General features: G+C 40.8%; 1 protein-coding gene across 5 annotated transcripts in view; it reads right to left on the bottom strand.

Moving 5' to 3' along the window:
- The window catches only part of myot (myotilin), a 208,189-nt gene that overhangs the window by 153,669 nt on the left and 38,423 nt on the right, over nt 1–16,097 (bottom strand). For 4 of the 5 annotated variants that reach the window (XM_042074329.1, XM_042074326.1, XM_042074327.1 and 1 more), the window contains exons 6-7: nt 14,976–14,999; nt 5,101–5,220 (exon numbers count right to left, since the gene is read on the bottom strand). In XM_042074329.1, coding sequence (XP_041930263.1) covers nt 5,101–5,220; nt 14,976–14,999 — 144 coding nt within the window. The remainder of the gene's footprint in view (nt 1–5,100; nt 5,221–14,975; nt 15,000–16,097) is intronic. The other variant, XM_042074328.1, reaches the window with a different exon arrangement.

Here is a 16,097-nt window from a genome sequence, read left to right on the forward strand (position 1 = left end):
CATGCAGTCTTTCTGAAAGTGATGGAGATGGAGCTGGATTACGAGATGCATCAGATTAGCCTATGAACGTGTATTTTCCGCTATTCCAATGGGTTGTCTCAGTTCGTTTTTAGCACCAATGATGGAGATATTCAAGCAAACACCATGGGATTTCGTGTTTTGACGTTTGTGCTCACCTTTCTTTGGAAAGAAGTTTATTAGCAGTTGTTTCCCCTCATTTTGATGTCTCTTTTTCCTGTTTTGGCCTTTGTTTTTAGTAACCTGATTTGGCTTTCTTGGAGAAAGACATTGCACCAGCAGCATAACAATTAGCGGTCCACTACTAGCGATGCTCAATAAACAAAAGATAGACTACCTTATGAATCGTGCAGGCGGACTAAACCATTTAGCTCTTTAGCAAGGGAGAGTGAGAGTGACCTTAGACAGTTTTCACTATGTTTTGTATACAAAATCCAGTCAGTCAAACTTTACATTTCGTCTGACATTCATTTTTACATTTAATTTGGAAGTTAAAATATTCAGGTAAAATAAATATATGGTGGAAATAAGTATTGAACGCTTATTTTTTTTCCAGTAATTAGCCTAAACTTCCAGTGAGTCTATTCGAATTTTTCACCACACATTATATTAACACACATATAAAAAATCCAAACATAAGAGTTTTGTGTATTAAAGTGGAATGACACAGGAAAAAAGTATTGAACGTGCCTACTGAAATTTCTTCAATACTTTGTGGAAAAGCCTTTGTTTGTAAAGACAGCTTCAAGACATTTCCTGTATGACAAAACTTATTAGTCGCAGTATCAGGTGTGATTTTGGTCCATTGTTCTAAACAGATTCCAGAGGTCCCTCTTGTGAATCCTGATCTTTAGTTCCAGATTACTTCCAGAACTGTTTAATTGAATTTAATTGAATTGGCTGCTTTCAAGTCTTTCTGGAGCTTTCTCCGAGTGGTCCTTGGCTTTTGGAATTGACTATCCTTCTGACTCCCTGGTCAGAAATATTGCGAGGAGATCCTGTGCCGGTTGATGATGCAGTGATGTTTCTTCCACATGGAGATAATGGCTCCCATGCTGCTTACTGGAAGATTCTGAAGTTTTGAAATGCATCTGTAACCAGTTTCATTGATATGTTTTGCAACAATAAGGTTGCAAAGGTCTTGGGAGAGCTTTTTGCTTTTATCCATCATGAAATGTTTCTTGTGTGATACCTTGGTAATGAAAAAACTTTTTATAGCCCATCAATATGTAAGCTACTAACCAAGCTTATATTAATTTGTGCAGATAGAAAGGATAACTACTCTCTAACTACTTACAGATTCCAGCTCGTTCCTTCCCTTTCCTTGCCTTAGTGCTTTTTCTTAGCGTGTTCAATATTTTTTCCCTGTGTTATTCCACTTCATTACACATGACTCTACTTATGGAGTTGTTTGGATTTTTTATGTGTGGATTACCTGAGTTATTACTAATGCCTGATGAAAATGTTGTGCCCCCTGTATTCCACTTTTCAAGGGCCCTCTCCTCCATTGCCCCATACTTCCCACTTTCCCCCCCAGTTCGATGCCCTTTAATCTGCTGAACCTTCTGCTCGTTTCCAAATATAAAAAAAACTCTCTGCAACTCAACGTTTGCCTGCCTGCCTCAGCTGCCTGTGAGGGGCTTTTCAGTTGTGCTGGATTACTGTTCACTGCAAAGCGACCCAAGGATGAGTGCAACTAACTTTGAAAATCAACTACTGCTCAAACTTAAAGGAGAACTCTGGTGATTTTTCACATAGATCTCCATTTCTCAACATCCTTATCAGGCAAGTACCTCTACTCGGCGGCCATATTGCAACACTTTTTGGGCACTTACCGTGCATCTATTCCGGCAGAAATGCGTGTGCGTAAGGCTTCACGACACCAATCTTGCTCCAGCAGCGAGATCACAACAGATGATTGGCACGATGTCTTCACAGCACACCACATGATTGGCTCAATGTATTTTACAACACACCACATGATTGGCTCAATGTATTCACATGTCAACGTTTTGCCACGGAAGGGTTGTAATATGTGTAGACAACTGCCATATTGGCGTTACAAACTAACCCCATGCATTACTATGGAGGATTTTTTGAGTGCTGTATCTCCTCATTAGAAAGTCTCTGGTAAAACTGGTTGTTCTGGTACCCCCCCCCCCCCCCCCAAAAAAAAAAAAAAAAGTAACTAAGTAACTTTTACTTAAAGTACATTTTAAATGAACTACTTTTTACTTTTACTTGAGTACATTTTCAGATCGGTATTTTAACTTGTACTTGAGTAATATTTCATCAAGGTATTGGTACTTTTACTTGAGTACAATATTTTCATACTTTTTCCACCTCTGGATTTATCCAGAAGCAAACTGGTAGACCTGCCATCATTAGATACGCCCGATTTTCGGAGACAAAAACTCCAGAGAAATTCTATGGCACGTTACTCAAACTGTACCTCCCTTACCGATCAGATTCACAGTTGAAACCCACAGGTTTTCCAACGTACGAGTCATTTTACAAAGCAGGTTCTGTAAGGCTTCCTGGAAAAGACGATCCAGAGAATGTATTTTCTATCTTCATTTTTACGAGACAAGACAACAGTTCATGACAAAATAACGGATAGTAAATACATTTTAACTCACCAAATGCCTAGGATTTTGACAGCCGTCGTTTCGTTCAGACCTTATTTGAACCATAACTTCCATTCATTTTCCCATAGAGATTTTTTCTTACGAACCAGGTGGGCGCTAAAATGCTACCGCTAAAAACGACAAGCTTCCAGGTGGCTATCACATTCTGCTGGGGTACCGAAATTAGAATGAGCCGTCTGCAAAATAGATAGTTTACAGGTTGAATGTACCGGTAGATAGTTTAAAAGTTGTTGATAGGCAGATAGTTTAATTAATGTTGATAGACAGTTAATGGACAGACGGTAGCTATGCAAATGACTTAAGGTATAACCGTAATTTGATTGGCTGGTGCTGTCCGTTGATTGACTTGATTGGCCGGTGCCGTCCGTTGGTGCAGCAAAAGTTGAACTTCTCAATGCGAGCAACAGGAGCAACGCGACGCAACAGACCCACAATTCAGTTCGGCAACGAATGACGTACAGTAAGCCCATGAAAAGTGAACGGGATGCGTCTCCAGCACTGCAACGCAAGCAACTGTGTGTGGGAGCCGTAAGCGATGTTGTGTAACGTCACTTCTGTTTAAGAGCTCGCTACTCCCTCCCCTCCCTCCCGTGTAAGTGAAACTTTCCTAAACGCACATTTTGTTGGCTGGAACAGTTTGTTATGTTTTTATGGTCCAGGCTGGACCAAGTTGTTTGTGTTCCCGTTTTTGGAGCCTGGGCTGTTCACAGAGACCGTGTTTTTCTTTACAGTGTATTCAGAGCACAGGCAGCTAGCGGTAGGTGAGGTGATGTTTGCTCTACCTATGCTCAGAAACGGCGATAGGCAGTTTAATGGAGGTTGATAGGGAGATTGTATTAATGGATGTTAATACACAGTTTAATGAATGTTGATTGTTTAAAAGTTGAATGCTGTTGAAGGTTGTTGCTAGACAAATAGTTTAATGCATGTTGATAAACTAGTCGAGGAGGTGACAGTTGGAACCAAAGTTCTTGGAGCTGAGCACTCTAGAATCTTTGGTTTGAAGACGTGCAACTGGGTTTATGATGTCATAATGCTCAATGTAAACTCTATGGGAAAAATTTGAAAAATCTCAAAAGTTTACAAAAAATGTTGAACATTACATTACATTACAAAGTTTAAATTAAGTTTCTAAGTTTAACGGTTTAAGTTGAATAGCACACAGAAAAAGTAGTAAGCGGAATAATTATAAGAAGCCTAGGAAGAACAGTACAGTGCATTTTCATGCACTGTAATAAGAAGCCTAGGAAGAACAGTTCAGTGCATTTTCATGCACTGTAATAAGAAGCCTAGGAAGAACAGTTCAGTGCACTGTAATAACAATAAGAAGCCTAGGAAGAACAGTACAGTGGATCTCAGCACTCTCTTGTCTGTTGGTATAGGCATCGACAACAAGTACTCGGGGCAACAGCCAGCCCTATCATTCAGCATAATTCTTCAAACCCGGACTTGCTGAATCTACAGCTCTCCACTCACTGTTGGTAAAATGAAATAAAAAATCTGCCAAGACCTTGGTCGTTCCCAAGTGTATGGCGGTCTCCGGCGATGGGAGCTGCCAACACCCGTGCACAATATCAACATTCTCCGCCTTCTCCTTCTAATTGATGTTAAACGAAATATTTTCAAAATTACTAAATGAATTAGGCTATTCCGACCGCAGAGAGGCTATCCAATTTGTTACATCAAAGTCCCTTCAAATGTTTCTGGCTGGCAAGGGAGCAGTCTGAGTAGAGTGGTGAAACTAAGGTATGTGAAGTCGTCAACTACTTCAAAGGGGACACCATCGATTTTGAAGCTAGTGGCTGAGGAAAGTTGGGTAGTGAGTAGTGCCATGACTTCAGCTTTTTGAATGCTGATCAGGGGCTTCAATTATAAAGGGTACTACACAAAAAAGCTGCGCACACGGGGGTAAAATGTGTGTACACATCTTTCACTGCAAACATTGGGATTTATAGAATTTAGCATGTGGAACTCCAGGGTAGTATCCATAGTTGCAGACAACTCTTGTTCTCTCTAGTTCTAATGTTTAAATCATCTGATTTTTCTATGCAACAGAAATAGATTTAGCGTTAATATGAGTTGATAGAATTTTCAAATTATAGTATTACCGTATTTTCCGGACTATAAGTCGCACCGGAGTATAAGTCGCACCAGTCAAAAAATGTGTCATATATATATATGTTGCACCTGAGTCGCAAGACCAGCCAAACTATGAAAAAAGTGCGACTTATAGTCCGGAAAGTACGGTACTAGTAAATTGAGTACCCCTTCTGTACTGAAATCGTAACACTCCAGTATGCTCTTCAGATACTGACTTTCATTTTCAGCTGTACAAAGAAATGTGGAAGTCTTTGGAAGTGATACTGAACTTGTGTGTTTAATAACTAGATCTATACACAAAGTGTCATACACTCAAAACATAAAAAAGTTTTACCTGTATGAACCTCCACAAAGCAACTGCAGGAGATTGTCCCAAATGGATTTCCAGCAATACACTTGAATATTCCAGAATCTTCAGGTATGGCTTCAGTGATGACCAAGGTACACAATTCTTCTACATGAAAGCAGAGGCCACGGTTATCAAAAGTAGTTAATTTGTGTATAATATATCAAACCTCAAATAGCAGTGAGTTCACTAGTGGACAGGCTTCCAGGGCACTTGGATCAGAAAGTCATTTGTTATGAAGAAAGTTATTTCTTCTTGATATTTGTGATAGATCATACCTCTCATTGGTTGCATTATGTTCTCTATTCACAAGACAGACCTATTTGAAACTCTTTGCACATTAATAGTGTCTATAAAGAATGGAAGTAATTTAGAGTTACTGCTAAGTACATCTTATTATTATACGGCTCTTCACAATGCTACTAGAACACTCCATTGACTTGAATGGGATTTCCCAACGTTCTACGGTAAAATATTTTCATGTAATTACCGCTGCAAACATATCATTACCGCTGTCAATGGCAACGGGTTTTGTGCTGCTGATTTAAGTTTTTCATATCACTCCGCAAGTAGTCCGGTCACTTCTTGCATTGGAACTTCATTCAAAAGTGAAAGCAGACGGTTGATCAGCTGTGTTCTAAAGAATGTTTGATTCAAGTTCAGTGTGTGTTGCGAACTATTTGTTTCTCAGCAAAAGCCACGACGAAACAGTAACAAATAAGTGTAAAGAGACATATCGTGGAGTTTATTTTTCCGTTTGGGCAAGTAGCCGTATAATAAGCGGGATAATGTATAGAACGCCCTTCAGGGCGATACAAGACCGGTCCGGTTCGCCCTGTCGGGACTTATTTTCCCAATAATGACCGGCGTTCTATACATTATCCCTTACTTACATCTTACTGTAGATATAAGATGTAATAAGATGTTACACATAAGATTAATAACACAGTTTTTGCAGTGCATGTCATACAGTCATCCTCTCCCTTCTCTAAGATATTGGTTTCTTCCAAATGTTGCCTGACGACAGACTATTTTTTAGTAGATAGCACAGAAAGTGGTCTCCGTTTTCTCTACCGCTCTGGCAGCATGAATACATGCACATAAAACTGAGTTGCTCACCAATGCAGTAGGAATTAACATTGTGTGCTGCTGAAGTAGCTACGAAGAGTATCTATCTGAAAAATATATTATCTATTTGTGTGATGCTGGGCTCTCTGTAGCTGGCTTTTTGTTGACAGATCACAAAGAAGAGGTTAAAGAATTGAGTGCCATCGAAGCATAAAAACCTGGCATTACCTAGGGTAAAAATAAATTACTGAGCTACTATAGCTGATTTAGTGACGTTTCAAAATATCCCCCCAAAGTGTTATGCTATAATTAAGATGTGTCAATCAAATTTAAGATAATTGTGTGAATGGACTCTATGCAGGACTCCATTTTGGATCTCCTTCCTACTGGGCAATCAACATCCTGTTTACCAGTGTTGGGGTCGTTACTCAAAAAAAGTAATGCGTTACAAGTTACTCGTTACTTCTTTAAATTGTAATGAAATTACTTTACTTGTTATTCATTTTGGAAAGTAACGTGTTACTCGTTATCGTTACTTTACTTAAGTTGGTCTCTTACTTAACCAGGGTGCAACATTCAAAGAGTTAGGCAACATTGTTATTTGCAATTTTAGATTCGGCATTGGTCAGCTAAAAGTAGCCTAGTAGGCCTACTTTCACTAACAATAGCCTATATTCATTTTGTCACCTTTGCTAAATTTACCTTTTGTTTACTTTTACTTTACCGTTATGTGTGTGTGCTTTAACATCAGTAAAGCTTGGGGCTTCATTCAGCGTTTTGTACTTCCATCGTAAATGACTCTTCTACATTTGCTGCCTGCTGCATCCTTTCTGTTTTTGTTTAGAAAACGTTTGAGTTAATGCATTAGGTAAACATTTTTTGCTGGTAACCTGCCACAAATAGCCTAGATTATTACAGATAACAGATTGTATAACAGATTGTTGTGTGCGTACATTCTCATTCTCTCTCCAAAAAGTGTCTGTTATAGGCTGGCCAAGTGCGTAATTCTGCTGCATAAAGTTGAACGAACACATTTGTTTATTGTACAGAAAAATATAAATAACCTGTCAAGCAGTCAGTTGGGTACAGTGCAGTCAAGAGTTGGAAGTAGGGCAAATTAATTTAAGAATCAAAACGTGGGCCATAAGCCTCTATTGCTTGTAGCCTTTTAAAAACGTCCGCTCGATAGTTTAAATCGCCAACAACATTGTTTTTTGCAGAGGCCTACCCCAGGCTACAGGATACAAGGATACAAGGATACAAGGAAGTTTATTGTCACATGCATATAGTTACTGAAAGTAAGAAATGCAGTGAAATTATGTCTGGTGTCAGCCTATTTGTGCATTTATGGGGGGGGGGGGGGTAAAAAGTGCAGTAGAAGAGGGGTTTAGTAGAAGTTTAGTTAAGTGGCAAGGGCTGCATAAGAAAGGTGGGGGAGGATTGGGATTGGGGGGGGGGGGCACCAACAAGGAGCACCCAAGAGCAACAGGGGCAAGGAAAAACTCCCTTACCAAGGAAGAAACCTTGGGCAGATCCACGGCTCAAGGGGCTAACCCAACTGCCAGGGGTCTTGGTGTGTGTTGGGGGGATGACAACGGAGATGGGATAGTGTGCTGTGTATGTGGGGAGAGGGCAGTGTGCAATGTGTGTTGGAGAAGCTTCCTGATGAAATAATGTGCTGTGTATGTAGGGGAGAGGGGGGGGGCAGTGTACTGCAAGTATGGTGAAGGGACTTAATATTGCAAGTATACTGTATGTATGATGTATGTGAGTGATGACAGTGAAGATGTGTGTGTGGGCGGGAGGGGAGTGGAGCAGTGACTGTGTGTGTGTGTAGTGTGTGTGTGGGTAGGTGGGGGCAGTGTGCTGTAAGTATGTAGAGGATGTGTGTTGGAGAAGATCCTGAAGACAATGTGCTGTGTATGTAGGGAGGGGGGGGCAGTGTGCAGCAAGTATGTAGAGGAGGCTTACTGTAGCAAGCAGTGTGCTGTATGTACAGTATGTGAGGTGATGACAGTGATGATGTAAGTGTGTGTGTGTTTTGTGTGTGTGTTGGGGATGGGGGTGGGGGGGGGGGGGGCAGAAAGGCTAGGCAATCAAGGACATGGGTAGATAGATGGAGGAGAAATCAAAAATAATAAATAAAAAGTTCTATGGAGATGTGCAAAAGTTGGAGAAAGTCAGATGTGTGTGTGTGTGTGTGTGTGTGTGTGTGTGTGTGTGTGTGTGTGTGTGTGTGTGTGTGTTTTGACGTGTGATGAAATAAGAAAATAAATAAAAGGTCTGTAGCATAGGGAGAGGGATGTAAAAGTGCTAAAAGTCATGTAGGTGTGTGTGTGGGGGGGGGGGGGGCGGGGAGGGTCATGAGTGCTGAGGAGTGAATGAGTGCAAAGTCAGTATAGTGTGAGTTCAGAGTTGGGAAATGTTTGAGAGTGCTGAGGAGTGAATGTGTGCAAAGTCAGTATAGTGTGAGTTCAGAGTTCGGATGGCCTGGGGATAAAAATTTCTCCTGAGTCTCTCAGTTCTGGCTTTGTGACTACATAGGCGTCTTCTTGATTTCAGCCGTAGGAATAATCCATTCCTTCAGAATCTTTTCTCTTAGGCTCTTAGGAGTACTCTTCTAGAATAGATATCTTGTAGAGCAGGGAGTTGAGTTCTTATAGAACGTTCAGCTGAGTGCACTACTCTCTGCAGAGTACTACAATCTGTGAACTGTGAAGTTCCCATACCAGGTGATGATGCTACCAGTTAGAACACTCAACCGCTGAAGTGTAGAAGGCCTTCATGATGGATGTAGAAACTTTGAATTTCCTTAGCTGACGAAGGAAGTAGAGTTGTTGTCTGGACTTCTTCAGAACATATTGAGTGTTAACAGTCCATGTTAAGTCTTCAGTAATGTGGACACCAAGGTATTTAAAACTTGTGACTCTCTCTACAGGTTGCCCACTGATCATTAGTGGGATGCAACTGTAGTTCTGCTGCTGCCTTCTGTAATCCACTACCATTTCCTTGGTTTTATTGATATACAGATTAGTTATTTCTCCACTACTGGCTCATTTATCAAAAAGGTGCTTTCTCTTCGTCCTCCGCAAATTAAGTTACAGGTAGTTCCATAGGGAGACGTTAGAATAAACTAGATGTACCGCATAGTGGTACAAAATATGACCGCCGCTCAGTCCTGTACATCCGTTCTGCGAAAATAGATCACACTTCAATTTGTCTCCATCTTTTACTCCATCCCCCACTCTTGAAACTTTTGTGTATGCTTGTTTGGTATGCCTGAGTGTGTTTGTGCGGCTGCACAGAAAGTAGCCTACTGCTGCTGAAAAGGTGAATAGATTGTAGAATAGCCAAAGAAGATGTAGCATTGTTTTAAAACCTTTAAAATCTCTAAACAATCACAAGTAGGGCAGTTCATCACGGTTCATCCATTGCAACTGGATTGGTCACTTACACCTGTAGGCTACATTGTATTTGGGAAAAGCAAAAGGTATCAGCATAATGTTATTTATTAATTTATTTATTTATAAACAAAAACATCTCTGTCAGTTCCATGCCGTTTTCAACAGCTATCAAAAATGTCTTTTTTGGATCGATGGATTTTTTGTTAATGTTTCTTCTTCTACATAAGATTTTAGTCATCTTTAGTTCATGTGATACTTTATTGTCAATGCACAAATTAAGTAACAGTAGTCTGAAACGAAATGCTGTTTTACATTTAACCAGTAGAGCTGTTGTCCGTTATTGTTCGTGCAAATATAGGCTGATTCATGTTCCCTTGCATTGTGTAACTGAGGTCCATGGCTAGTCTGGCTTTCACCAGACCAAGCTCAATCTTTTAAGAAATCAAAAAATAAATAGCGGGCAGATCAGGCTGGGTTCACCCAGCCAAGTCCATAGGCACCCAATATTGTTTAATTTTCCGATTGCGATATCCACGCTCTGGCTATTCTAAATGCAAAAATGCATCAGGGAGTTATGACAAAACTGTAACTAACAAATTACAGTGGGCATCGCTTTCAAATGACCACTTCATTCGCGCATTACGCGGCGTGAAGCTGCGTGAAGCTTTAGTACCACTTTCAGCCACTGTACATCGCTCTGCCTGCCGTCCCTTCTGAAAAAGCAGGATCTACCATTAAACATAATTGTTGCCGAGAGTAATCCCAGCCTACGAATTCAATAACAAAATAAATCATGCATAATTACACATTACCTCGATTTAGGCTACTTGGGTATGGCTTAAGGCTTGACTACACGGTGGTAACGAAAATCGAAATTTGCTGTCTACATTATTGTCAGTGTTGGGGTTAAAGCAACTACACAAATCAAAACAGTGGTGTGATAATTGAGGCAGTAGAGAAATAACTGTTCAGAATTAATCTGTAGCCTTGGGTAGGCTTCTGCAGAAAACAATGTTGTTGCCGATTTAATACTATCCGGCGACGTTTTTATGACCCACGTTTTGGTTTCGTATTTATTTTATTTATTTTATTAATTTGCCCTACTTCTTGACTGCAATGTAGTCAATTGACTGCTTGACATGTCATTTTTATTTTTCTGTACAATAAACAAATACATCTGCTTTATGCCGCAGAATTACATTCATATTTGGCTGACTGCAGACGCGCCACTTCCCTCCCCATATTCCAAGATTAAAGGAACCATATGTAAGATTGTGGCCAAAACTGGTACTGCAATCACTTTCAAAATACTGAAGAGCGGTGTATCCCCTCCCCCTCCCCCTGACTCGAGGTTGCACACGCGGATGGTGAAACACTACTGACTTCGTGATTAGTAGATAGATGGAGGGTGGCGCATCAGTTCAAAACACAACATGACTTGACAAAACACAACATCAACAACAGTTGAGGGCTGCAACTTCACTTTTTAAATGACAATATCCTCTACGGCTGCAAACGGGATTCACTCGCAGTTATATTTCAGCATATTTCTGGCTATTACATTATTTCTAAACCAGTCTGCTAAAGTCTGTAGTGAAGTCTGTGTAGGGTTTTCCAGGCTCCATTTCTTTTTACGAGACACCCTGCTCACTTGAGCCATCTACCGGTCGTTTGGGTTGTTGCAGCGTCTCACTGGAAAAATACAAATTAAAGTCGCGTGATACCGCGTGATCCCACGTGCGGACCGCGAGTGAAGCTGGCCAAGTCGAAGCACTGCCCACTGTAGATCCTAATAGAAAGCTGTTAGCTTCCCTAAGCTACAGGTAGGCTTATAAGGTAGGCCTATTTACAACATAAATTGTCAATAGGCTATGCTGGCGACACACATAAAATCTCCTTTGGAAACCAATGGCTTACGCCTTACAGTATCAAGCGGACTTAAACTGCCATATCGTGGCGAAAAGTTGTAATAAAATTCACGCAGCTCCATGAGTCAAGGAAAGTGCGAATGAAGTAGCCACTTCTAAATGGGACCCACTACACAGTAGCTTAAGGTGTGTTGCTAAAGCAGCCATAATGAAATGAAGGTGTCATTGTTTGGATACTTCACACACACATGCTTTTTAATTTCACAGACTACAACTACCAAGCTGGAGTCAAAGCACATTGATTCCCCTCTCACACCCTGCACGCACTTAAAACAAATAAACAGGCGTCTCAGTCTTATGCATGTATAGGCAAAACTGTATCAGACCGGTGTAACGTTGGTAAATCTTCCATTGTACAGAATGATTTGTGTAGCACGTGCAACAAATGACAGTCGAAAGATACAATTACAGTGCTGCTATCAATTTGCTTGGTATAACCGCATTTATAGTTTTCTACAAATGCAATCAGTCAAATTGGCCTCCATCCCTCAACCAACGCTGACGGTAACATTACCTAGGTCCTTATTAGGGGTTTGCACCGACGTCTCGTTCTGGCCGGTAACTATGGTAACCCAGCACGCGCGGCCATATTGGCGATACTCAGTGAATGAAGTACAATGGAGTATTATGCACTTTGGATATCTTACGTGATTGTAGCCGTGTCTAAACAACAGAAAAGCTCATCAAAATGCGTCTAAGATGCAAAGGCATATAGGGCAGGACTTGGACCACAAGAAAAGGCGCGATATTTCGAGAAATTACGGATTATTGGCAGCGCAGATCCATATGAGTTGGGTGAGGTAGACGAAGTACCAAGTTCAACCACAAGCGCCCCCTTCCTCTGATAACTTCTGGCATTATTGTCCCTTCTCCCTGGTTTTTTAATAACTTTTGGAAGTCGATACCTACACCAGATGTTTTTCTCAGTCTGACCTATTGGTACAACCTAAAACACGGCAATAATTAACCATTTTCCTTGACGATTATAGGGATTTACTTCAGTGCCTAATGCTTTCTAATGAGGCGAGTATCTCCAATATGGCGATGTCCAGATCTGATGACACGCCGTGCAAACCCCTAATTGATATTATAAGATTAGCGTACCTGCAGTAAAAACCAAGCATGTCCGATAAACATCCTCAGATTTATTTCGGCTTCAAGAAGAAATGGGAATTACATTTCATGTGAACATCGTCCTATCCTTCGCTCTCTGCGGTAAGCTACGGTCCTTGTAGGAAGCGTCCATTGTTTTTCCAACCCACTTTTAACTTCCAACAAAATTACGTCTCACTGCAACGATGCGCCATCTAGTGGACAAACGACTACTTATCGCCAATACTGGAAATGCAGCCATGATGATGATGATGATGAATATTTGGCTTTCTTTTAATCCTACTGAATTTGTAATTATGTATCGGCCGTTCTAATACCGATAGTATGTGGGTGCCTGTGTGTGTGTGCATGTGTATATGTGTGCACCGCCATCTACAGGCCAATGAGTGTACAGTCACTAAATGTACACATAACCTAATTTTTTTTAGACCCCCCCATTGATGAAATTCTACGAATCTTGTCATACCCCCAGTGAATGCCAGGTCAATCATACACATAAAATTTGGTGCAGTTCTGAACATCTTAACTGAAGATAGGGGCGAGTAAAGCAGAATAATATTGCATTTTCACTTTTTACCGGGGGGGGTGCAAATCACAAATGAGTGATTATGGGCCAGGTTGATGTGGGCCCTTGAGACCAACATACCATAAAAGATTACTCATCCTCAGTGCCACGGTGCAAGTAGTTTTTTAGGAAAAACAGCTTTTTTTGCGGTTCGGGGGGCCCAGCATGGGGGGGGAGTGGCCCCCGGGGACGAAACAAAATTTTTCCGTAAAAGTCTAGTGGGGCTACATACCCATCAAATTTCATGTGCACCGGTGTTTCGGTGTCCCGGGTATCGTTGACCAAAAATTCAGGAAGTAGATGACGGGAAAAAAAAAAAAAACTTTGACAATCATTTCACAAAACCTAGAAGGGATTAAGCTGGGATATTTTGGTTATCCTGAATGGATTTAGCCTTGACTTGGTTTCACATAGAGATTGCACATAAGTTACCATGGGGATTTATTCTCTGCAAGGTTTAGTTAATTCTAATGGTAATTATGCTATCTGATTGGTTCAGCTAGCTGTCATTTAAATCAGACGTCCGTGTGAATTTTTAAGGAGCTTTATTCCATTCATATACTATTTAATAAATGTATTTGCTTGAAAAAAACATAACAGATTGTCTGCCTACTTCCATATGGTTATCATTTTAATTTGATAGCCTTATAATTATTAACATACTTGTTTGCTTCTTTTGTGGAAATGTTTGATGAATAACCTACTGTAGTAGTTGATTGGAAATGGAGGGGCAATTTTTCCGAAGTTGTTTTCAACGAATTTGGTTAATATTGAATTGGCCTAAAGCCAATATAAAGGTATACAGAGTCATACAAATGATGTCGCGTGTCAAGATAAGGAAGCCGTGGCTTACTGGTTAGGGCTTCGGGCTTGTAACCGAAGGGTTGACGTTCGATCCCCGACCAGTAGGCACGGCTGAAGTGCCCTTGACCAAGGCTTAATTGTTAATGTATGAAAAGCGGTTGTTCACTGAATGATGCTATTTTCTGCATTTTTTTTTTATTCCAATCGTGGAGTAGAAATTACCCACACATCCTGAATTACTTACACCTGGCTTGACATAGTCGCTCCTACTCATCGTGGATTGGCGTTAGTGAAATGAGTTGAGCTAGGATGACCGGACAACGCTATGTCAAACCTCGCTTTATCACTTATCTTGGATGTCTTAATTATGCCTTTGTGAAATACCCCTCAGTTCAGTAACATCAGTTGCCTGATCAAGGTTAAGAACATTTTAAACCCTTTTCCTGTTTGCTGGAGGGAGTGGCACACAACATTTTCACAAAGTCGATATACATTACTATGAGACGAGGTCCTGAAGACAATAACTATAGAAAAAAGTCATATTTGCCAATGTTTTAACGTAAACAGGAAGTTGATAGCCCAGTTCAAGTGAATTCAAAATAGAGTCGTGCATAGAGCTTATATCAGACCCCCACCTCTTTCTCCCTACCCACAATTTTGTCTTGCACAATGTCACACTAACTTACAATAAGTAGAATGGAGTCTCTCCTGGAACACCTTGTATGCTGCTATATAACGGGTAGGAAGGAGCATGACACTTTTAGTCAGTTTTGGATGAATTAGCAATAAATGGGTACCCAGTATGTTAAAAAAAACACCTTACAGAAAAAAAATCCTGTCTGTTGGCTTATTTACTGTTTCTCCGTCAAAATCAAGCTCTGTATTGATGAACAGCTGAAAAGCTTGAACATCTGAAGAACCCTCTGTATATAAACTTCAACATGCCATTTTAGTCATTACTGTTGTCATTTGGCCACTTACCTGGTACAGAAGTTGAACTAGCTTCTAACAGAGATGAAAAGAGAAATAAGACATAAATTCAGAAAAACAAATATGATGCAACAATTAACAAAACACAATAGCAAAATTATATTTCTTATGACCTGTATCTCACATGACCCTAATTTGACCATAATAGTAAAGAAAATATGGTAACACTTTCTACGGTTGTAGAGTTGTGCATGCATTCATAACACCAATAATTATAATAATTTACAAACAAGCATGAGACTTCATAGCAATCTTCATAATGCATTTAATAATTAAATAATTAATTATTATAATTATTATATAATTTTATTAGTCATAAGGACATAACAGGACCCCTGCTGATCGCCCTGCAGCTTGCCTACAGGGCAAACAGGTCGGCGGATGATGGCATCAATATGGGACTGCAATTCATCCTGCACCACCTCGACTCCCCAGGGACGTATGCCAGGATCCTGTTTGTGGACTTCAGCTCGGCGTTCAACACCATCATGCCTGAACTTCTACATCGGAAGCTCACCCAGTTGTCAGTGCCTGCCTCTACCTGTCAGTGGATCATCAGCTTTCTGACTGACAGGCAGCAGCATGTCAGACTGGGGAGCATCTCATCCAAAACCCAGTCCATCAATACAGGCGCCCCACAGGGGTGTGTCCTGAAGTTTGCAGATGACACCACCGTCATTGGTTTGATCCAGGATGGTGATGAGTCTGCTTACAGGCAGGAGGTAGAACAGCTGGTTTAGTGGTGCAGTCAGAACCACCTGGAGCTTAACCCCAAGAAGACTGTGGAGATGACAGTGGATTCAGAACAACACAGTGTCCAAAGTGGATTCCTTTAGGTTCCTGCGATCAACCATTTCACAGGACCTAAAATGGTCTCTCCACATTGACACTATCCAGAAAAAGGCCCAGCAGAGGTTAAAGATCTCTCCGGAATAAGTTCCGGCTCCGAAACAGCCATGTCCACCCAACTTCCGGGCGCCGAATGTCTATGGGAAATAACATGGCGTTTCGAAATATCATACCTGTCAAACATCTGTAGGTGGCGAAGTAGAAAAAAATGGTGGGCCGATTGGCCTACACACTTCTGCCATCTAGTTTCCACTGGATTTTTTG

Source organism: Alosa sapidissima, chromosome 20, assembly GCF_018492685.1.
Source record: "Alosa sapidissima isolate fAloSap1 chromosome 20, fAloSap1.pri, whole genome shotgun sequence".
Taxonomy (NCBI): domain Eukaryota; kingdom Metazoa; phylum Chordata; class Actinopteri; order Clupeiformes; family Clupeidae; genus Alosa; species Alosa sapidissima.